Raw genomic sequence first — 20314 nt, 5'->3', positions numbered from 1 at the left:
TTTCGGCTTCGAGGCGTGGGAGTCTAGGCTCTTTGGTTTCTTGCTTGGCTCCGAGGATGTTATCGGTGCCGAGGAGCCCGTGCCAGTCTTCTGCGCCGAGTGCTTCGGTGTCGAGCTCGGCGCGGAGGAGGAAAGGGGCGTTTTCTTTTTCGGTGCCCGTGTGGATGAGAGTTTTTCGGCACCAAGGGTAGGCAGGCTCGGGCCCGAGCCGCCTGAAGGCTTGGTGGGCTTCTTAACCGGGCCCGGAAGCGAGGTATGGGAAGCAGTCTCTCGGTGCATAACTTGGCATGAAGGCGTGACCAAAGCCTTTTTCAATGGCGTGGAGGGGGGTTTGGGGTCGGGGTCGACGTCTGTACTCACGCCCCTCTGTGCCGGAGTGATGTCCTCGACGTCGGAGTCGTCAGCTTCGGAGGCGTTGACGAGGCCTTCTTCGGTGTGCTGTTGTTCCGGAACATAGACGCCTTCTTCGAAGATGTCATCGGGGATCGAAGTCGACGAGTGAGCCATAGTTCTCCTTGCTCGTCGGTCCCGAATCATCTTCTTTGATCGGAAGGAGGCGCAAGCTGGACAGTCCCTTGCCTCGTGTTCTGGAGAGAGGCAGAGTTTGCACACCTCATGTAGATCGGTGTGGGGAAACTTCGACCCACATCGAGAACACTTTTTTAATGGCGTCCTTTCCATCAGCCAGGACAGGAGGCCCAGGTAGGCCCGAAGGCCTTCGTCGACGACCGGAATCGAAGACTTCGATCGTTGAGTCGCGTTGAGTGTGGGGAACGCGATCGAGACAATACCGTCGAACAGGGAATGATTGCGCGCCGAACGGAAAACTGGAATGGTTCCGAACTGGAGCGCGAAGAACACATCCGAGCCCGATGGTGGAAAAAAACAATCTGAGGATGGAGCCGAAGCCCATGCGCAATATCATCCAAAGGAGGAGTCACATACCTTGTGACTTCCAAAGACTTTCCAAGAGAAAAACAACTGCAACATCCGGACCCAACACCAGATGGCGATCTATGCACAGTGTGTAATCTGCAGCTCATATGCCTCGAACATATAATTATGTTTTATCTATTATCTTGGCATCGTCACCTCATATCTTGCTAGGATTTTTCCGGCTAAAGAAGTGAGGGCATTTCAAAAGAAAACATCTGGACATTCCTGTGTATGGACAAGGACACCTCTATATTACAAAGCAACCTTTGCCATGTTGTCTCTCCAAGCCTTCTCAATTTAGACCTCTTACTGGCCACTGGAATAGGAAAATACTCCAGAGTTTAAAACCATCATTCCAAATTTCTCACCTTTGATATCTTGATTTAGGTTAACTATCAAGGGTTCATTCTTCCAGTCAAACGTAGCCAGTAACCGGAGGAAGCGGAAAAAGCCCACCTGTGGAGAACTGAGACATACAAAAGAGGATATATTAAATGGGTCTTTGGAAGCAGAAAGAAACAATCTACAAGAAATAGCCAAAGAATAGTTAAAGAAGAAGACAGCACTTGGAATCATAATTACACACTTGCAATAAACTAACTTCAACCAACTAAGAAAGCCTAAAGGGAATCAAAAGAGACATTAAAGAGAACAGAAAAAAGTATGGCTGGATGTTTTTCTTTCCACCTTGTGAAAACAACAAGGTTAGGTTCTGATCCCGATGCATACTCCTGCCATATAGTGTTGGGCCTGGACCGGATATTTGCAACTTCTTTTTCTTCGACAAAGTTTGAGTCACGCAATGTGTTGTCACTCAACCCCAGGTCCACAATGCACCAGCACACTGGCTCCACTTCAGACTGTTCTCTATTCAACATGCAAGTAGTGTGAGAGAAGCGCCATGTCGAAGCCAGTGTGCTGTGCACAGTAAAAGAAGTAAATAACGTAGAAAACAACATCTGTAATCATCGCTAACGGGGATTAGGGCGGGCACATGTGAATTTACAGCACTCCATGTTATGAACAAATGGTTAATAGAATGTGCGTCTGTAGATACACATGCCCTGCGTAGACCACAAAGCAGTCTCTCTCCAAAACGGTTGTTAGCGAGCAGATGATGTAGATGTTCGAAAGAGTGTTTTAATTACTGCTTTTCCAACTATCGCCTGGTGCTTAGAACATCTACGCAGTAAAGCTTGATGAATATTTGTGGCACTGACCAAGATGCAGCCATGCAGTTATTCAGTAAAGGCATATTACCAAAAAATACTAAGGTGGCCCTCTGTTTGTCTACTGAGTGGGCTCCAGGGGCCACAAGGAGTGTAAACTTGGCTTTAGCATGGCAAGTCCGTATGAACTCAACTATCCACCTACAAATGCCAGCTTTAGATATAGTTTGCTCCCAGTGGAATTTGGCAAAGACTTCGATGAGTTGGTAAGAATTCCTAAGTTTACAGTCAGAGTGTGAGGGGCTCTTTCCACCACTGACTCCAGTTGTGGAAAAACAACTGGTAGCTTAATGGTCTGGTTCATATGAAAAGGTAAAACCAAAGGGAATGATGGACGGAGTGTTGAACATTGCAAGCACTCACCCCCAGTCAACTGATCTGGGTTTAATCCATCATCATTCTTTAGCTCACTCCGCCACCCCAGTTCAGACATGGCCATATGCAAATCAGTCTGACCCTGTGCCTCATGGGAACAGTCCAGCACGAACTGCCAAGCCATGTCTTCCCTGGACCGGACAAGCATCCTGGGACCGGTTTCAGGTTCATAACCCTCATCAGCCAGGCTATCTTGAATCCACTGGCAAAGTGAGCAAGGGACCCACGTCTGGGCATACCCTGCCAACTTAGGGCGAACAAAGCAAAACCAAAGGGAATGATGGACGGAGTGTTGAACATTGCAAGCTCTCACCCCCAGTCAAGTGATCTGGGTTTAATACATCATCATTCTTTAGCTCACTCCCCCACCCCAGTTCAGACATGGCCAGTTCAGTGGCTTCATTTGGTTTTGCTTTGTTCACCCTAAGTTGGCAGGGTATGCCCAGACGTGGGTCCCTTGCTCACTTTGCCACTGGATTCAAGCTAGCCTGGCTGATGGCGGCTGATTAGCCAGAAACCATTCCCCGGATGCTTGTTTCCGGTCCAGGGAAGACATGGCTAGGTAGTTCGGGCTGGACTGTTCCCATGACTGTTCCCTATCCCAGTGAACTTCAATAAATGGTTCTTGTACCATAAGGGCTTGAGGCTTGCTAGTATATCAGAGTTAGGTAACTGTGATTAGGAAGGAGACCTTCCATGGCAAGAACTGTAGTTTAGAGAAGTGTAATGACTCAAAAGGATCATAGACATAATATTGTGATCATTAAAATTGAGATACAAAAAGATTGTTAGTAAAAGAAATATTGTGATTCAATACTTCTAATGTAAAATACAAAAATATGTCAAAAATAGCGTTGACAAGTGTATTGTTCAAAATTAGAAAAAAAAATAGTTTTTTAAAATAAATATTAACTATAATGCAGTGTATTTAAAGTAGTTTTGGGGAAAGCGTTAGACTTTGATAGTGTTAACCATACTATTGCCACTCCACTCCAATCTAAGCAACAGTAGGGAAAGTGTTAGATTTATTATTCCCACTCCAGTCGAACCACTAGTAGGGAAAGGGTTGCACTTTGGAAGGGTTACAAATATTATTTATAATAATTATTAACTAAAAATGTCAATAAGTATAAAAAATACAAATCATAATACAAGTACTATATATAGTGTAATGAAAATAAGTACATTTTGTAAAGCAAAATAAAAAAAAAAATGCACAATAGCATTCACTTGCCTAGCTACAAATTACAAAGTTTTAAAATAAATTATCAAATTATTTTATTTAAAAAGTAAAAAAAATGTATAATTTCAAACAAAATTTCGATTAAATTAGTTTAAAAAAAAAACACCAAAGGACTGGATTACGACTTTGGTGGTCTTCGAATGCACCACCACAGACAAGGCGGTCCCCCGCCATATTACGATGTTGACGGTTTGCAGAATGAAAAACTGCCGGAGCACTGCCGACACCACCAGCCATTCGCTGACTGCCTCAACGGCAGTCGGGGAAGGGACGGAGGGGGGAGGAGGAGGTAGCTGTCAGAGGGCAGTATAGAGAAGTTCACCGCAGTCAGAATGAAGAGTTGGCTTTCTGACAAGCCGACCACATTGGGAAGACTGCCTGCTTCGAGTCAGCGGAATTGAAGGATTCGGAGTGCCTACTCACCCATTTTCTTTTTTTCCCTTCAGTCTCCCACGTGGATGCCAGCATCTTGATCCCGAAGAAAACAACCCTGTTGGTGCCGAAATCCAGGTAAGTCCGTTTACATCTACTGATTGGACTGGGTACATATGGTCCAGACTTCAGCAATGGGAAAGTACTGGTAATAGGTATTTTTCCACATGTTTCATGCATATGTGTACACTGCAGTCAAAATATTCACCATCGCATCAACACAAATGAAAAATATACACCACTGTCAGGAACACCGCCGCCAGCCCATTGTAATACGGCGGGCATGAGACAGCCTTAGCAGCAGTCTTCTATGGACCGCCTCCGCGGCGGTACAGCAGTAAGACCGCCGAACTCGCAATCAGACCCAAAATCATTAAAAAGTACAACAGTACATCATTAAAAAGTACAACAGTAAAATAATGCATAATGAAGAAATATTCTATTTACATAAAAAAATGAATACACAAAATATTATAACTTAAAAATCTTCCCACCTTATACCACTAAAAGTAGAAAAACTAAAACAAAAAAACAGACATATAAACAATAAAACAAATAAATTATAAAAACAAATTAAACATTACAATATTAATTCACATAAATAATATTCAATTAAATTAACATTTAAATAATTTTATTTAACTTCTCAGCCTATTCCCCTACAAAGCCAACAACCCACTACTAAAATACAACTTACTATTAATGGAAATGCGATTCAAATATGTCTTAAAATGAACAAATTAAAAATGTACCTATTAAAAAATTAACGTAATTATTAATCAATTATTAGGGACAAATAATAATTATAATTAAATTACAATAATTGGATATTTTAATTAACTTCCCACCCTATTCCCTCACAATTCCAACAACCCGCCAATCCACTATTAACTAATTAAATGTAAAAATAAATTATTATAAAACACTTAAAATTACAAACTATATGAAAAAATGAATAGCAATTATACCTACAATACTAAACACCAAAACATTTATATATTAACTAAAACACATTAAATGAATCCAAGGCTTTTGACTACTATATTAAATTAAAAACAATGATCCTCTTGAAAACAATATATTGTTTACCAAAAAAATAATATATTTTCGCAAACTAATATTCTGTACCATGATATTTTTGTATTAGCAATATTTTCTTTCGATATTGATGTAGCCTGATATTTAAAACTCAATATTTTGTCCAAATACGATCTCAAAAAGAGGGCCACGAGTCAGTCCTGTGAGGGCAACATTCAAGTTCCACACAGGTGCAGGGGCTGTCTTTGGCTGTATTACTCTCTTAAGACCCCCCATGAAGGCCTCGATGACTGAAAACCTAATCAGAGTTTAATGTAGTACACTTTGTAAGCATACTGCAAATACGCCAAGTGCTTGGTGGTGTGCTCAAGGCCTGCCTTGCACGAATGCAGCAGGTAGCAGATTATTTCAGTCTGAAACCATGTGAGTCTAAGGAGCCGCCAGACTCGTGGTGGGGCAGTGGTGGCTGTTTTACAACCGCCAAATTATGACCCTAGTGGTCATGCCGGCCTGGGACCGCTGACACCATCAGGGAACAGCCTATCCCTGGTGGTGGCGCAGCGGTCCAGAGGCATCTATATGCTTGGCGGGACCGCCGTGGTCCCGCCAGGCATATCAGGAGTTTCTTCTCCACCAGGGTTTTCACAGCAGTTCCTCCTTCATCAAAACACTGGTGGAGAGGAAACAAAGGGGCCACTACAGGATCGCCTGGTGCCTCAGGCCCTGTGGATGCACACGTGTCCCCCTGTGTGCATGAAGCTCCAGAATGCTATGGACTTTTCAATCCTTCCGCTTATGCCCAGTGACTTCAAAGGCACTTGTGTAACCTAGTGGATGGTACAATGGCTATGCATTAATCCATCATCCCCAACAGTTTCATCACAATCTCAATAGTGATGGGACAGCGCCTGGAAAAGAGGTAGCAGCTTTTGAAATGCCATCACCCTCTCTTCTTTAGGGTTATGCTTTCCCTTATGCTTTAGATAAGAGTCCAGGAAGGAATGTAACAGTTAAAGTTGTAGGTGTGCCTTCTTTTTCAGACTTATGGTGACTCCCAGACTGTGTAGAAGGACATCTGCTGTTTGAATGTTAGCCAGGCATTGGTGTTTTCTGCTGCTCTTAATCAGCAAATCATTTAAGTATGGAAAGACAAATGGCGTTTCTGCGCAGGTGAGCTGCTATTACCACTAGGTATTTTGTAAACACCCTTTGAGCCATAGTAACTCCGAAAAGTAATATCTTGAGTTGGTAGTGTAGTCCATTTATACACGAATCGAAGGTACAAGTTAAGCACTGGGAGGATCGAGATGTTAAAGTATGTGCTGACATGAAATCGCTTTGGAGTAGCAGTGGGATGACGTCCTGCAAGGTGCTTGTGTGAACGTATTGAGAGAGGATGAACTTGTGCAACGGTCGAAAGGTCAAGGATCAGCTGGAGTGCGCCATCCTTTTTGGGGATCAGGAACTACAGAGAGTCAACCTCTATCCCGAAGTGTGGGTACTGGTTTGATAGTGTCCTTTGCACACTCTTCCACCAGCAGTTGTAGGTGGTCTGAACTTAGGAGGTGGAAGCGGGATGGATTGTTAGGAGGGACTGTGTTAAATTTGAGGCAGTACGCTAACCTAACAACGGAGAGGACCCACTAATCTGAGGTGATGTCTTCAAAAAGGAGGAAAGCTGGGCTTCAGCCTTCTCCCAACAGATAAGATGTGATTGGGAGGAAGGTATGGGGAGGCCATGCTTGCCAGTGGAGGCGTCCCTTGAGGAGCAATCTCTGCCATTCTTGAATCCATTTCCACTAAAGACAAACCCCTCATCCCATTTGAAAGGTCTTGAGTTGCTGGTGATCCTGAAAGACTGTTGGTGCTATTGGTATAGGGGGGTCTTTGGCCTGAGTCAATCGCTTTTGCGCCGCTCCTAGTTTGTGGCTGGTGTGGCGCCTTTCAGAGCCTCTGGGCAGAGGCAGCGTTAAAGTGCATTTCAGTTTGATACCTTAAAGTGGGGCCTTTGCAGGCGCTGACCCAAACTCTAGAGTCTGATATGTACAGGTCAGAGGAGCAAAACCCTAAGATTTTTGTAATTTCCAGTTCGACTAAGGGCTTGAAGTCTGACTCCCACAGGAGCAGTGCTCTGCCTCAGTTGAAGAGCGAGTTGGGGTTCGAGATAGATATGTGCTGCCTGAGGTGCTGTTGAGGAGCATGAAGTTAGGCCTGGTCTTTAGGCCTGAGGCTAGCAAGCATTTTATCACCTGTTAAAGGAACTGCATCTCCTCCTTGGCGTCAGAGCCCTCAGTGATGATCCCTCCAACCACCAAACGGTAACCATTCATGTTTCCCTGTAAACGCACCTTTAGTTTCAAACGTTTTCCTATATTCTCAGACAGCCGCGACTTTGATAAATCACCTGCTCCGCTAGCTAGCACCAGTCTAGATCATTTTCCCTATCTTGGACACTCTGGGTCTGCCCGCTCCCCATGCCCTCGCAATGTTTCTCTTAGCCACCCCGACTGCTAACATCAACCAGACCTTCAGATATCTAGGCCACACTTTTTCTCCCATTATGTGTAGTAAATGCCATCTGACTTCCAATGGTACAGTGAGACCAGTGACTTTGGCCATAATATGCACCAGCCCCTTCCAGTACTGCTGGATTATAGAGCACTCCAAGAGGATATGAAAGAAAGACCCCACCATTCCACAACCTCTAGTGCAGAGGGCAATGTCCTAAACGATGTAAAAGTGACCTGGAAGAGTATGATCTATGTACTATTCTTAACTGTATTAGATGGAAGCGAGCTTGTTTGGCAACCTCTCTAGGGCTCTGGAGGGCCTCCAGCCAATCGTTATCTTCCATAAGTCCTATGTTGCTCTCACATGCCTCTCGCAGGCACCGCAGGAGATATGAGCAGCTGTTCATTAATTTCCTATAAGTCATGAAGATCGCTTTGTCCGGCATAGGGTCAAACAGTAGTCGGTCCTCCAAAGGGGTTGACAGACAATTGCTCTCCCTCCAGCACATGGCGGAGACCAAAACATTTGCCTACTACAGTACTCTGTGAAATACCAGTCTATAGCCTATAGCACAGTGTTTTAACAATGCGTCATTAAAGGTATATTTGTTTTAAAGCATGCTTTTTTCCACTGATATCTAAGTCAGGCCAACTGTCATAACTTTTCAAAATAAACAGATCAGACTTTTCCAAGTGAACTAAATAGGTACACAGCCTTTATCACTGGCCTGTGACCATAGCCAACTCAGGCCTACGGTACTGAGTGTAAGTTATCCCACAAAGCAATACTGTCTCTCCTAAAAGAGCCTAACGAGGCTTATGACATTAAAAATCCTCTATTTCCGCAGTTTGTCAGAGGGGGTAACTAACACTAAAACTCTTGCTTACTACTGTAATCTGTGAGATTTAATTTAACATAATAGCTCTCTGCAGATTTTTACAGAGTAATAATAATCCACCCTTAAATCCTATTGACTTGAAAACACACTTTTCATGATAAAAACATCAGACCTACTGGCTTTATGATAACCTTTAACACTAAACATATCAGGACTATAGCCTTTATCGCTGGCTTGCCACCCAAACCAACACAGTAGTACTGTAAGAGCATAAGTTTTCCCACAAGGCAAAAAGAGTAATACATGCACTCCTTTTCAGTAGAAAAACAAAACTTCTACCCAAGGAAATGTGCTCAAGAAAACCAATGTGTGGACGGATAATAAGCTATTCTCTCTAAAGTACCTCTTAAAGTTTTTTTTCTGTTGATTGAATAAGGTGAACCAATGGCTGCGCTGTCCAAACAGACCTACCCCCTGCCCAGGGGAATTTGCTTTCTTTCATTCCCAAATAAGCACAGACAATGCCAATATGTCCAGCTTTAAAGGAATGTTGAATGATAACGTGAAGCATTACAGGTAAATAGCATGGGAATAGATGTATATTTGTGCTGTAGAATAATATTGGTGTAGGTTAAAAGGTCAGGAGACCATTGCACTGAAAGGCCAGACCTAAAAGATCCATGTAGGTTAATGACTGCCCTTCTCCCATCCATGCTCCTGCCAGAGGTAAAAACATAACTTTTCTAGCTATATAAGACACTTTAAAAGGAATTTCAAATGTCATTAGTTTACACCTGAAAGTTCAAGCTTAGGCAGTTGGGTAAATGAGCAAAATGATTAATGAATGAATGAGGTATTAGTTATATACTCCGCTATCACTCAAGCAGAGCATCCTGACGCTGTGACAGACATCAAAGACAACGCACTAAAGGCCCAGAGGTCTTCTCAAGAAAAAGAAACCAGAAACACCAGCTTAGCCAGTTAGAACATTCAATTCCATTCCTCCTCGGGCAGCAAAAAGAGCCAAGTTTTTAAAGGTTTCCAGAAATCTGCTTCTTTTTTCACCAGTATCAGAGAGAGGGGGAGCAGATGCCAAGCTTTGGAGCGCAGAACAGTAAATAATGTACCACCTCTCGATTTGAACCTGCTGTTAGGTTTGGAAGGTGATTAGTACTGGACGATCAATGACCTTTGTAAGCCTTAATGTACAAAAAAGATCTGCAGGATATTTTCCACCGACAGAATGGAAATCTTTAAGGGCTATAAGACCGGGATTTAAAAAGCACCAGCTTATGGACAGGTTACCAATGCAGGTCCCTTTGCCCCGGAGATGCCCCGCTTTTGAGGGGAAGCTTAATTATCAATCTAACTGAGGCGTTCTGGACAAGTTGAAGCTTACACAACAAATACTTAGCACCGCTTAGGTATAGGCTATTGCAGTAGTCTAGCCTTGCCGTGATGAGTGAGTGGGCTACAGTTTTCCTTCCATTAGTAGAAGAAATTCAGAACACATTTTAAGGAATTTAATCATAACAAAACACATACCGGACACTGCCAGGATTTGTGTTCAAAAAGACAGAGCTCCATCAAACTTGACTCCTAAGTTCCTGGCTACTTCCATTGGGGTAAGAGACTGGAGAGACCGTCTGCCACCAGTGATGTGGGTCAAACATATTGTTCTTCCCAAATAAGATGATTTCCATCTTCTCTGTGTTACAGTTAAGCTGGTTAGTTTCAATCAACGAACAATCTGGGTAGAACAGTTCTTGAAGGTTTTACTAAGAGCCACAAAAAATGTCATCAAGCGAGAAAATCAACTGAGTGTCATAAGCATAAGAAGCGATGAGATGCCAAAGGTTTCAATCAGAGCCATCAAGGGTGATACATTAATATTAAATAAAGTAGGGCTACACTTTAGTAACTTTTCTCCTGAAGTGAAAGGACTGAGGGAGACCACCTGTTTTCTATTTGTGAAAAAAGATTGAAATCATGTAAATGCCGGACCACTGATACCATGAACACAGCTACGTGGAGGGCAAGCACTTTGTGTGTGGAAGCATGCAACTACTGCCCAATCAAAACATGTACTCCTTACTTCCAACACATGGGAGTTGGAGCCAAAGCCCCTCTCTAATGATGCTCACATAACTGTCAGGCAAAAGCTGTGCTATGTAGCCAGACGTTAAAAATAATAACACTTCCTACTCCTAGTGGTTGTTTTTTGGGAGCCCTAAACAGTGTACTGGTGTTTTTACTTCTTTACTTTCAAAGACTGCTTCTTATTCAAAAAGTATTCCAGTGTTTATAACTCCTAGCCTCTATGACAGAGCGCTGCGTCATTCATGTGTGTTCATCTGGTCCCAAATCAGTTAAAAAGAACAAGGCCATTTTGTGGTTGCAACCCCTGCGATCCGTAAAATCACAAGGTCTGCTGGCGCATTATCCCCACTGTAACTTCAACTCTGATTAAGAGTCTACGTCTTGTGCTATATACATCTCAATATTTACATGCTACATGGCAGATTTCACCAAAGAAATAGCAAGACTCAGCAAATAATATACGTCTAAACACCGGAATGCTGAAGCCCATAGTCAAAAATACTTTTCAAGTGTATTGTCTATGGTCCCATTGTAGTAACTAGGTCAGTCACCTGGAGGGCAGAGTTCACAGACAGAATGGAAGCAATTCTTTCTTCCATTAGATGGCTCTAGCTGTTTGTGGTCATGAAGCCATTTTAGTTTTGGGCTCATATTGTTCCAAAGTCCTCTACTGTAGCTGTCTAAAACGGCTGCAGCATGTACAGCTCTAAAGGCAACGAAGCATGAAGGTAAACATTTCTGCTACAAGTGACTAGTTACATATACTCTCTTTAGTTACAGGGGTGGGTAGAGCAAATACCCCAATCTGCATGTGACAATGGTCACTACAAGCAAAGACACTGCACCCAGCCCAAGAGCAAAGGCTGGGACCTTTATGTTAACTCATTTTACAGGAAACGTATACCTTCCTAGGCAGAGGACAAGTAGAGGTTCTACAGCATAAGTACTGCAACAGAGGGACGAGGCAGATTCTATTCTACAGATAAATCAGTGACCTGTGTGGTGTGTAGCAAATCTACAGTACGTTCAGTGGTAGCAGTATACGGGGCAAGAGACCAAGGTATCAGGTGGAGGAGGCTAGGGGGTGCTAACGGTGTGACTTCTGTTGTCGCTTTAGGCACTTCCTCAATCATCTTGGATAATATCAATCAGTAAAACATATTTTGCTTGGTAGTAGTAAGACAGAAAGCTTTTATTAAATGTCTCTGTGAGCAACTAAGTGGTCACTATATCAGCGTACAGCAATTGCTGTGCTAAGTTGGTGCAATGCTACACTCTTTGTCTGCCTATTGAGCAATCATTCAGAGTGGAATTAACCAGCAATGCTATTTTGCTAACTTAACATTGATTATGGCAGCAAACTTTGAGGTGCACCCAAAGTCCAGGCAGCAGTATTCAACTTTCAGGTCAAGGTTGCAAATCATTTTGACTTTTTGTTGGTGGAAAATATTGAGTGGAGACAGCCATAATATTCAAGTTCACACCAATCCTGTGATGGGTCGCATGGCTGAAGGAAAGAGCATTTGCGGTTGAGATCAATATGGCCAAACATTTAGAAGCCTCTTTAACAGAATGTCTTGCAGAATGACCGCTCCAATGCCAATGGATTACGTGGAAAGGATGCTTGGTTTTTGGACCATGAATGATCATGATGAAAGGGTTTTTGTTGAGCAGGGGAATTTCCTCAGGGTCTTTCCTTTATGGAGTGAAATGTAATGCAAGAGAAAGCCTGGCTTTTTGAAAGGGGAAAGAACCATCAGAGGCTTTATTTGTTTCACAGGTACACATCGAAAGAACACTGCATAGCACACACCGCCCTGAGTTCGGTGCAGGAGATTTGATTAACTTGCAAACTGTGAGTCCAGGAAAACAGGGTTCAAATCCTGCCCTCACCATTTGTGTATATTGTATGATTCTAAGGCAATCCGGTCTATCCTAGAGCCTTAATAACCACCAAAATACTGGCATTAAGCCCAATTGCTGGACATTTACACAGACAAAATTAGATCATCCATTAGCTACTTGATGCCTTAGACTTTTAGACCTAAAATACACAGAAGTTATTTACCTCACCGTAGAAAGCAACACACTAAACACATTTAAGGTACAGACTATGTAGTGACCTCAGACCACATTATTAATAGAAACATTCAAACCTCCTTCTGGAATTGTGGGAGTCTTCATTCGCAGGATGCAATTTATGTTAATAATTGAAACTTGGTTAGAAAATCCACTGTCCAATGTATTTGACTTCTTTGCCTACTGCATCTTCCGATATATGTAGCATACAGCACCGTTTTCTCCTCTACAATAGAAACTGCCAAATTAACTTCTGAATAAAATACTATTACATCGAGTGCTCTGAGAACCTATTACTTGTAAAGTTAAACGACTTGATCCAAATGACAAGTCACTGAGAATTAGAAACTACTCAATACAAGCTGTGAAGAATGGTGAAGTGCTCGAATTGGAACTTCTGGACTACAACTTCAGAATCCTTTTAACACCCATAGACAGATGGCATTTCACAATCCTTTTCTGTTCTACACAATAGAGCAAGTAATGCCTTAGACTGGGGGAGATCTTTTTCAGTTATGAACCACTTTATTTTAAGATTCTGACAGTTGCAGAAAATAATGTTATTCTTGGTTCAATGGGGGGCATGAGGCATAGAGGGAGGCCTACAGGGGTTGTGGAATAAGCAAATGAATCACTTATTTAACCTTTACACTTCTGTAACTAGAATACCTACATACCATGAAATGGCACAAGTGAAATATTACATATTTTAGATGCAGCAAAGTTCAACGCACCATGTTTGGAACCAGTCTTTGAACCTCACGCCCCTCACCAAACACATTTTATAGACCAAACTACCCCAACACCTTGTCAACCATGTACTCTTAAATGGCATCAAGAACCTGAAGGCAAACAGAGTGCTTCATGGTCTCATCAGGAATAAAAAGCACTACATAAACAACCACTATACCATAACATACTTATATGTGTCTGCAGATAAATTCTCTTTAAGATTTCTCAAGAGACAAGATCCTGCTTGGAACATTCTTAAGTATCTTACATTAGGTCGTATTCTAGGGGAGAATTCTCAAAATTACAAGACCATGTAATACTAACTAAATACAAGTATGCACTACCCACCTCTGGCAAACGTATTTTCTCTGTACATGCACCACACATTAACAAGAAAATAAATAAAAGTTTCTCTGAGGTTTTAGAGAAACCCTTAATAAGTATTTTCTTCTCCAGTCAGGTCTCTCGATTTTAATCCACCTGCCACAAACATGTACAGAACTGAAAGATAGGTCAGACCTTAAGGATGCAGGGTTAATGGCAGTAATCTGCAATTAACCATGCATTCCAATTAATCTAGAAAGCCTTTTCTGGTATTTGCCATGTTTTACAAGCAGAAAGGATGTCGCAGCCCAAAAGACAATGCGAGTCAACAACGAGAAAGAAAAGCCAACAAGTATAAAAAAAAAAACCTTCATTTGAAGGACTAAAGTAGAACAAAGTGGATCTGTTGTTTTCCAGCGATGGCTATATCTGGGTAATGAGGACGTGGTGCTAATGGAGTATTGCACAAAAAGGCTCTTAATGTGAGGGTTCTGGGGTCTACGACACTGTAAAACGTGGATTAAAAGGATTGTCTTACTTTAAAACAATAGAACAAGCTTAAGAACACACATTAGCGTGGATCAATTCCATTAGACGCTGCACATGTGGAAGCTGCCGGGTGCCTCCAGCTTTCATTGCATTGATGTCATGAGCTACATTGTCAGACAGTACAAAGGTTTGACACTTATAGAGCAGCTAAAGGATTTTTCCGTCTAGTGCTTCTCATTTCTGATTTCAAAAGCAGACATTGATTTAAATTCAACTTCTGATCCACATAAAATATTCTTTCAACTGTAGGCCGCAACAACCAACCACATGACGACACCGGGTCTTTGATAATACTAAGATGTTCGAAGAATCTTCATTTCTGGAAGAAATCTGACGTTTTGAGAAAAGTTAAAAAAGGAATTCAAACAGTAACTTTGTCAATATTTGTAAAGTGCATGCAGCTTACTCTGCAACCCAAGAAGGGTATAGACCGATATTATCAGATCGTACGCGTACAAAAGGTAAGGAACATTGTTAGATCCCCCCCCTAGCGCCCTCCCATTTCAGGAGAAATCAAATGGGTTTCCAGGAATAACGGAAGGAGATCAGCTAAATATAACCTAAACAATGCTGGAGCCAGAGCACACCCCTGATGAAGACTTATTCAGAAGGATATGAACTGGTAATATGCCCTCTCCATATATTACATCTTGAGCCCCCATATCCCAAAGTATTCATTTTAATAATGTAGACACTATTTCTCCCAGGCACCTCATTTTACATAATCAAAAAACCTTCAAAAAGACTCCCACAATGAAAAGGTTTTGGAAGAAAACTTTGCATCTCCTACCCGACAGCAACCAAAACAAAATGTAAATAAAATTCTTGTCCCCACATCAATAGCAGGCTAAAAATTTACTTCCTAGAAACATCAATGAAGAATGGAGAAAAATCCTTGAATGGGTTTCGGACCAGCAGTTCTGGGGAAAAGTGTCTCTGTGACATTTGAGACATGACCAGTACAACTGTAAACTGATGCCTTTGGCCTACAAAAGTGAGCCACTATGTTAACTTTTATAATGCATGTCAGAGGATGTTTTTTTTTTAATAGTCATTGCTAAAAAAAATATAAACATGTAGATTGAATGACTATCAAGCTCATTTGCTAAAGAATTTTATCAATAGTTCTCAGGAGCACATATGGAACAAAGAAGCACCAGTAGGTCTGAACATGTTCAAGGAGAAATAACATTTTGCTTGAGCAGTTCACAGCGGTGTTGTGTTTTACAGAAACAGCATATTTAATGTGGGAAATACATTTTGCACAGGTCATTGTTTACAGTTAAAATGTGTATACTCATTTTAACAGTGAATTCCTAGTCAAAGCAAATATTTTAAAAAAATCATCAATTAGGCAATTAAATAAAAACTGGTGTAGGATGGTGTTTCTCCTCTGACAGATGCACTGGTCATAAAGTAAAATAAATATAGGTAAGATCAAATAAATACAGGCATTTTCAAGGGGCTTAATCTTCACTTATGGTATCTGTTCTCAGTTACAACCTAACAAGAGGAACAGTCTGTTTTGATACAACCGGTGTCAGTAGACAGCACAAAGTCATTATCCTAAAGAGTTCTTGGTCTTGCCTTCAATACAGGCTTCCTCATGGTACCATGTTAAAGCCATTACAAGGACCACAGCCATGTACAAGGGTTATGAGTTTGTGCAACCCATGCCTAAACATTAGAAGTCATTTAGGCCTGAAGGGTAACGGAGAGCACTCTGATTTAGCACATGTACATACGCTTTATACAAACAGTAAGAGCGGCCCAGAGCATATGAATCTTCAGCATCGATTCAAGGCAGAGGCATCTTACCTAGGAGGGGTAAATGGAGCCGGGTGCAAGAATAGAAACGCCACAATCAGATCCACGGACTCATCTGAGATGCTGTCACTCAGCATCTGCGCACTGATCCAGCGCTTGACCAGGCGAGACGTTCCACTGAAGGCTGGATGCTGCTGCTGGAGGCTAAGGAAGGGGATATACAATATCTATTAAATACAATTGCACAGTGGTGAATTAGTTGTACAGAAACACATGTTACAGGACCCAAAGAGAAGAGGGGCAGGAAATTAATTATGCTAACTCCCAAATATTCCATAGTGTTTGAGTCAGTCAGTCAGTCAGTCAAAACCACTTTATTCGATTATTAAAAATCATAAAAGTATGCTATACAGATACAAAGATATAAAAGACAAATAATAACAAATATACATATAAGGATATACAATTTCATTTATAAGGATAAAATTCAAAATTAACCATAACCGTTTAGATAATCAGTACAAATTCGGATTTCAGCTATTAGAGGGGATCAACATCATGTACAATTTTTAGTCTGGCCCTCCTCTCTCGGACAGCTGCTACTAAAAAGCTGGCAACACAGAACATAATTAATGGAGACTCTAACAAGTTTAAAAACATTAGAGCTGGCTTACACTGGCTAAAATTCATACTTTTTAACAGAGGAATAATAAACCTTTTCCTGGCATGTTTAAAAAATGTACAAATAAACAAGAAGTGCGTGATGTCTTGAGGGGAAAAGTCGTCGCACTTGCAAGGTGCAACATCTTCAAATCTTCTCCAACCCTCCACATCCCAAAGAACCATGTGTAATTGGTTGAACCGTAATTTGGTTAACAACCATCTGTGGAAAGAGTTAGAGACTATTGATAGATAGAGTGGGGTCCCCGAAGACGGGGTTAACAAAACGTGCGCCCTGACCGATGGTTTACAGATTTCAAAACCCTCTCGCTCCGCCTCTTTTAATTTCTTAAAGTTAGATTTTACCCACTCCAGATCTGCCTTACATAGGGATTCGGGGTTAGAGAAAATATCTGGTCTCCCCACGTATACAGCTAGCGTTTCAATATTAGACAGCCACTGGATTTTGTTCCTATAATCTAAACTTAGGCAGTCCTTTAGGATTTTGTGGTTGAGCGAGAGATTCGGATTTAGCCATGTTTTTATCCATAATAATAATGGTGCTAATTTAATGATATCTGTTATATAACCAATCCCAAGTTCCAAATGAACTAAATAGGAAGCTGTTGATTGTGGGAGGCCAAGAAGAGAGCGCAAAAATTTGTTTTCCTCCGTCTGGATCACGTCATGCTTGACGTAGCCCCAGATTGACGCCCCATACCTAACAATAGAAATAGTTTTGGCCTTATAAATGGTTAAAATTGCCTCTACTGGTTTCCCACCCAGTCTTTTTGTAAAACCCAATATTGCCCCACCAGAGTTTCTCGCGGAGTTTGCTTTTAATAAAAGCTGGGGGGACCAAGAACTATTGTCATCGAAGACTACTCCTAAGTAGGTGAATACTCTCACGCGTGAGATTTCTTCACCCCCACAAAAAAAGGGCTTAACCTTATTTTTTGCCCGGCCCAGTGACATCACGTGAGATTTGTTATTATTAACTACCAGGTCCAGGTTTTTCATGAACTCCCCAAACGAGTCCAACAGTTTCTGCAAGGCCAAGGGAGTCCTGGCCAGGAGAACAGCATCGTCCGCGTATAGGAGGACCGGGATCGGGGTACTTCCCATACGCGGAATGTCCAGCGTTGCTAGCACCAGGCTATGTTCCAGGGCGTTAATATATAATGTAAATAGCATAGGGGCTAAAATACATCCCTGTCTCACCCCTCTGCTGGATTTAAAACTGGACGTACATTTCCCCTCAGCCGTCATCCTAATGGAGGCGTTTAGGTCTTTATGGAGCTCAGCTAAAAAATACACAAGCGACCTATCAAGCCCCAATTCCAGCAGCATTGTCCACAGCTTAGACCTATTAACGAGGTCAAAAGCTGTGGACAAATCCATAAAACCCAAATAAATTGAGCCGCTAGCCGCCTTGGTATATTTGGCTGTAATTAGGAGAAGGTTCAGGCATTGGTCCTCTGTGCTCCGCCCAGCTCTAAAGCCGTATTGGGCGTCTGACAGAATGTTATTGTCAGAGGCCCACCCCGTTATCCTAGCTAGGATAACTTTCCCCAAGATCTTTATAGAGGAATCCAGCAGGGATATTGGCCTGTAACATCTCGGGTCTGCCCTTTGACCTTTCTTAAAGATCGGTATAATAACCGACCGAGACCATGATTTTGGGAATCCAACGCAAGCCGCATTATTAAAGACATTTGTCAGTATATTGGCCCAAAACAAAGGATTGGCCTTATACATATCGGTTGGCACACCGTCTGGTCCAGGGGCCTTCTTTCCAGCTGAATCTTCAATTGCTTTAATGACCTCTAATATGTGAAACCTAACTGGCGTAGAGGTGGGTACCAGGCCTTGACCCATGAAAGGTTCTAAATCGAGGTGACTACCATATATAGCTTCAAAGTGGCTCAGCCAATCCTCCTCTGCAATGTTAGTTTCCAACACGTTATTCTTAATGTTAGAAAAAAAGGGCGTATTAATAATTGACCAAAATTTTGCACTGTCCTTTAAAGTAGCTTTATCCATAAGATCCGCCCAGGCGTTATGTTTAATTTCTTTTTTCCTATCCTCCAGTGTTTTCTTGTGATCTCTTCTAAGCTGTGACACCAGAGTTTTGTTCCTCGGGCGTGCCTGAAGAGCTTTTTTAAGGCAATTGTAGGATTTGGTGCATTTATGGTCAAACCAGCCGGTGGCAGAACTATTAATTGCAGAACTACAGTTACGAGTTAATTCATTTGCCACTTTAAGACAAATGGATTCGAACGAGGAGATTACTTGCTTCCCCAAAGCATGTTGATCTCCACAAATTTCTAAATCCATAGCCGCCTCAGTAGTAATAGTATTAAAAAACTCCTCTGGAATTATCTTGCTCCAGTTTAACCTCCTTCCCTGGTCTTTTGTCCTCACTTCAACAACCATCATGGGGGGGTATAGATGTATTTAAAAAAGAGAAACCATCAAACAATTCAATTGCCACTGGGTTATGGTCGCTAAAAGTTTACTGTATAGCGTTATAAAATACTACACAATTTAAAAGGCCAGGAGAAAGAAATATGTAGTCAATTATTGTGTTACTATCTCTACCTATAAATGTGGGAACCCGTGTCCTTTGATCGGAGAAGCCTGGATCATACAGTTCATTTTCGGATAAAAGTTTCTCCAGTGCTTCCCCTTTTTTTGAGTGCTCAAAGTGTTGTGGCGTAGTAAAATCTGGCCCATCAATATCAATTAACAAACAATTATGACTACATAAATGCACATTAAAATCACCTAACAAAATAAAGTGACAAAAAGTGGTTTGCTTTAGAATATAAGTGTTTAAAAAATTTGACAACCAAGTCAAATGAAAATTCGGCGAGTCCCCTTGCTGGGAGTTATAACAATTCACTAACAATAATTTCATACTGATTAGCGAATTTAAATTCCAAAATAAGGAAATTATTGGATATACAGGGTATCCTAGTAGCTGACCCTCTTAAATTCACCGATACCAAAACCATTAACCCCCCTATAGCCCTCCCGGACGATGATTTTTTTGCTGGGACAAAATGGGACGTAAAGCCGTCCAACCAAAAATCACAGTCGATTTCCCAGGTCTCTTGAAAAGCCATGATATCATAGTCCCTCAAGAAATTTAACCAGGAGGGATTATCTCTCTTGGAACGTATGCCCGCCACATTCCATGTTACCATCTTAAAGTTAGCTCCCTTTGAGTTCCTAATTGTCATTGGGCTACAATTGTTACCAACAGGATTCGTGGGTACTTGATCTTTTTCCTTTTCCTGAGGCTCCAAACCGGCGCAAAACTCATCCCTAGTGCCCTCGGTAGCCTCTCGTCAATCGCACAAATCCAGGGAAGAAAATACCTCAAAACGATTTCGAGTTAGAATAGTGGACCCAAAGTTAAAAGAAAAATTTCCATCTACTGGGCCCTGATCGGGAAATGGCATTGGTGTGATCAATGGTCTATAGGTTCTCAAGTTT

General features: G+C 41.8%; 1 protein-coding gene across 1 annotated transcript in view; it reads right to left on the bottom strand.

Annotated features, from left to right (window-relative positions):
- Positions 1-20314, bottom strand: part of NOL6 (nucleolar protein 6) — a 530178-nt gene that overhangs the window by 208267 nt on the left and 301597 nt on the right. Inside the window, exons 20-21 of the mRNA XM_085628873.1 lie at positions 16205-16357; positions 1305-1402 (exon numbers count right to left, since the gene is read on the bottom strand). Of these exons, the coding sequence (XP_085484999.1) occupies positions 1305-1402; positions 16205-16357 (251 nt within the window). The remainder of the gene's footprint in view (positions 1-1304; positions 1403-16204; positions 16358-20314) is intronic.

The sequence above is a fragment of the Triturus cristatus genome, chromosome 2_1, assembly GCF_964204655.1.
Source record: "Triturus cristatus chromosome 2_1, aTriCri1.1, whole genome shotgun sequence".
Taxonomy (NCBI): domain Eukaryota; kingdom Metazoa; phylum Chordata; class Amphibia; order Caudata; family Salamandridae; genus Triturus; species Triturus cristatus.
This window is presented reverse-complemented; position numbering and strand designations above follow the sequence as displayed.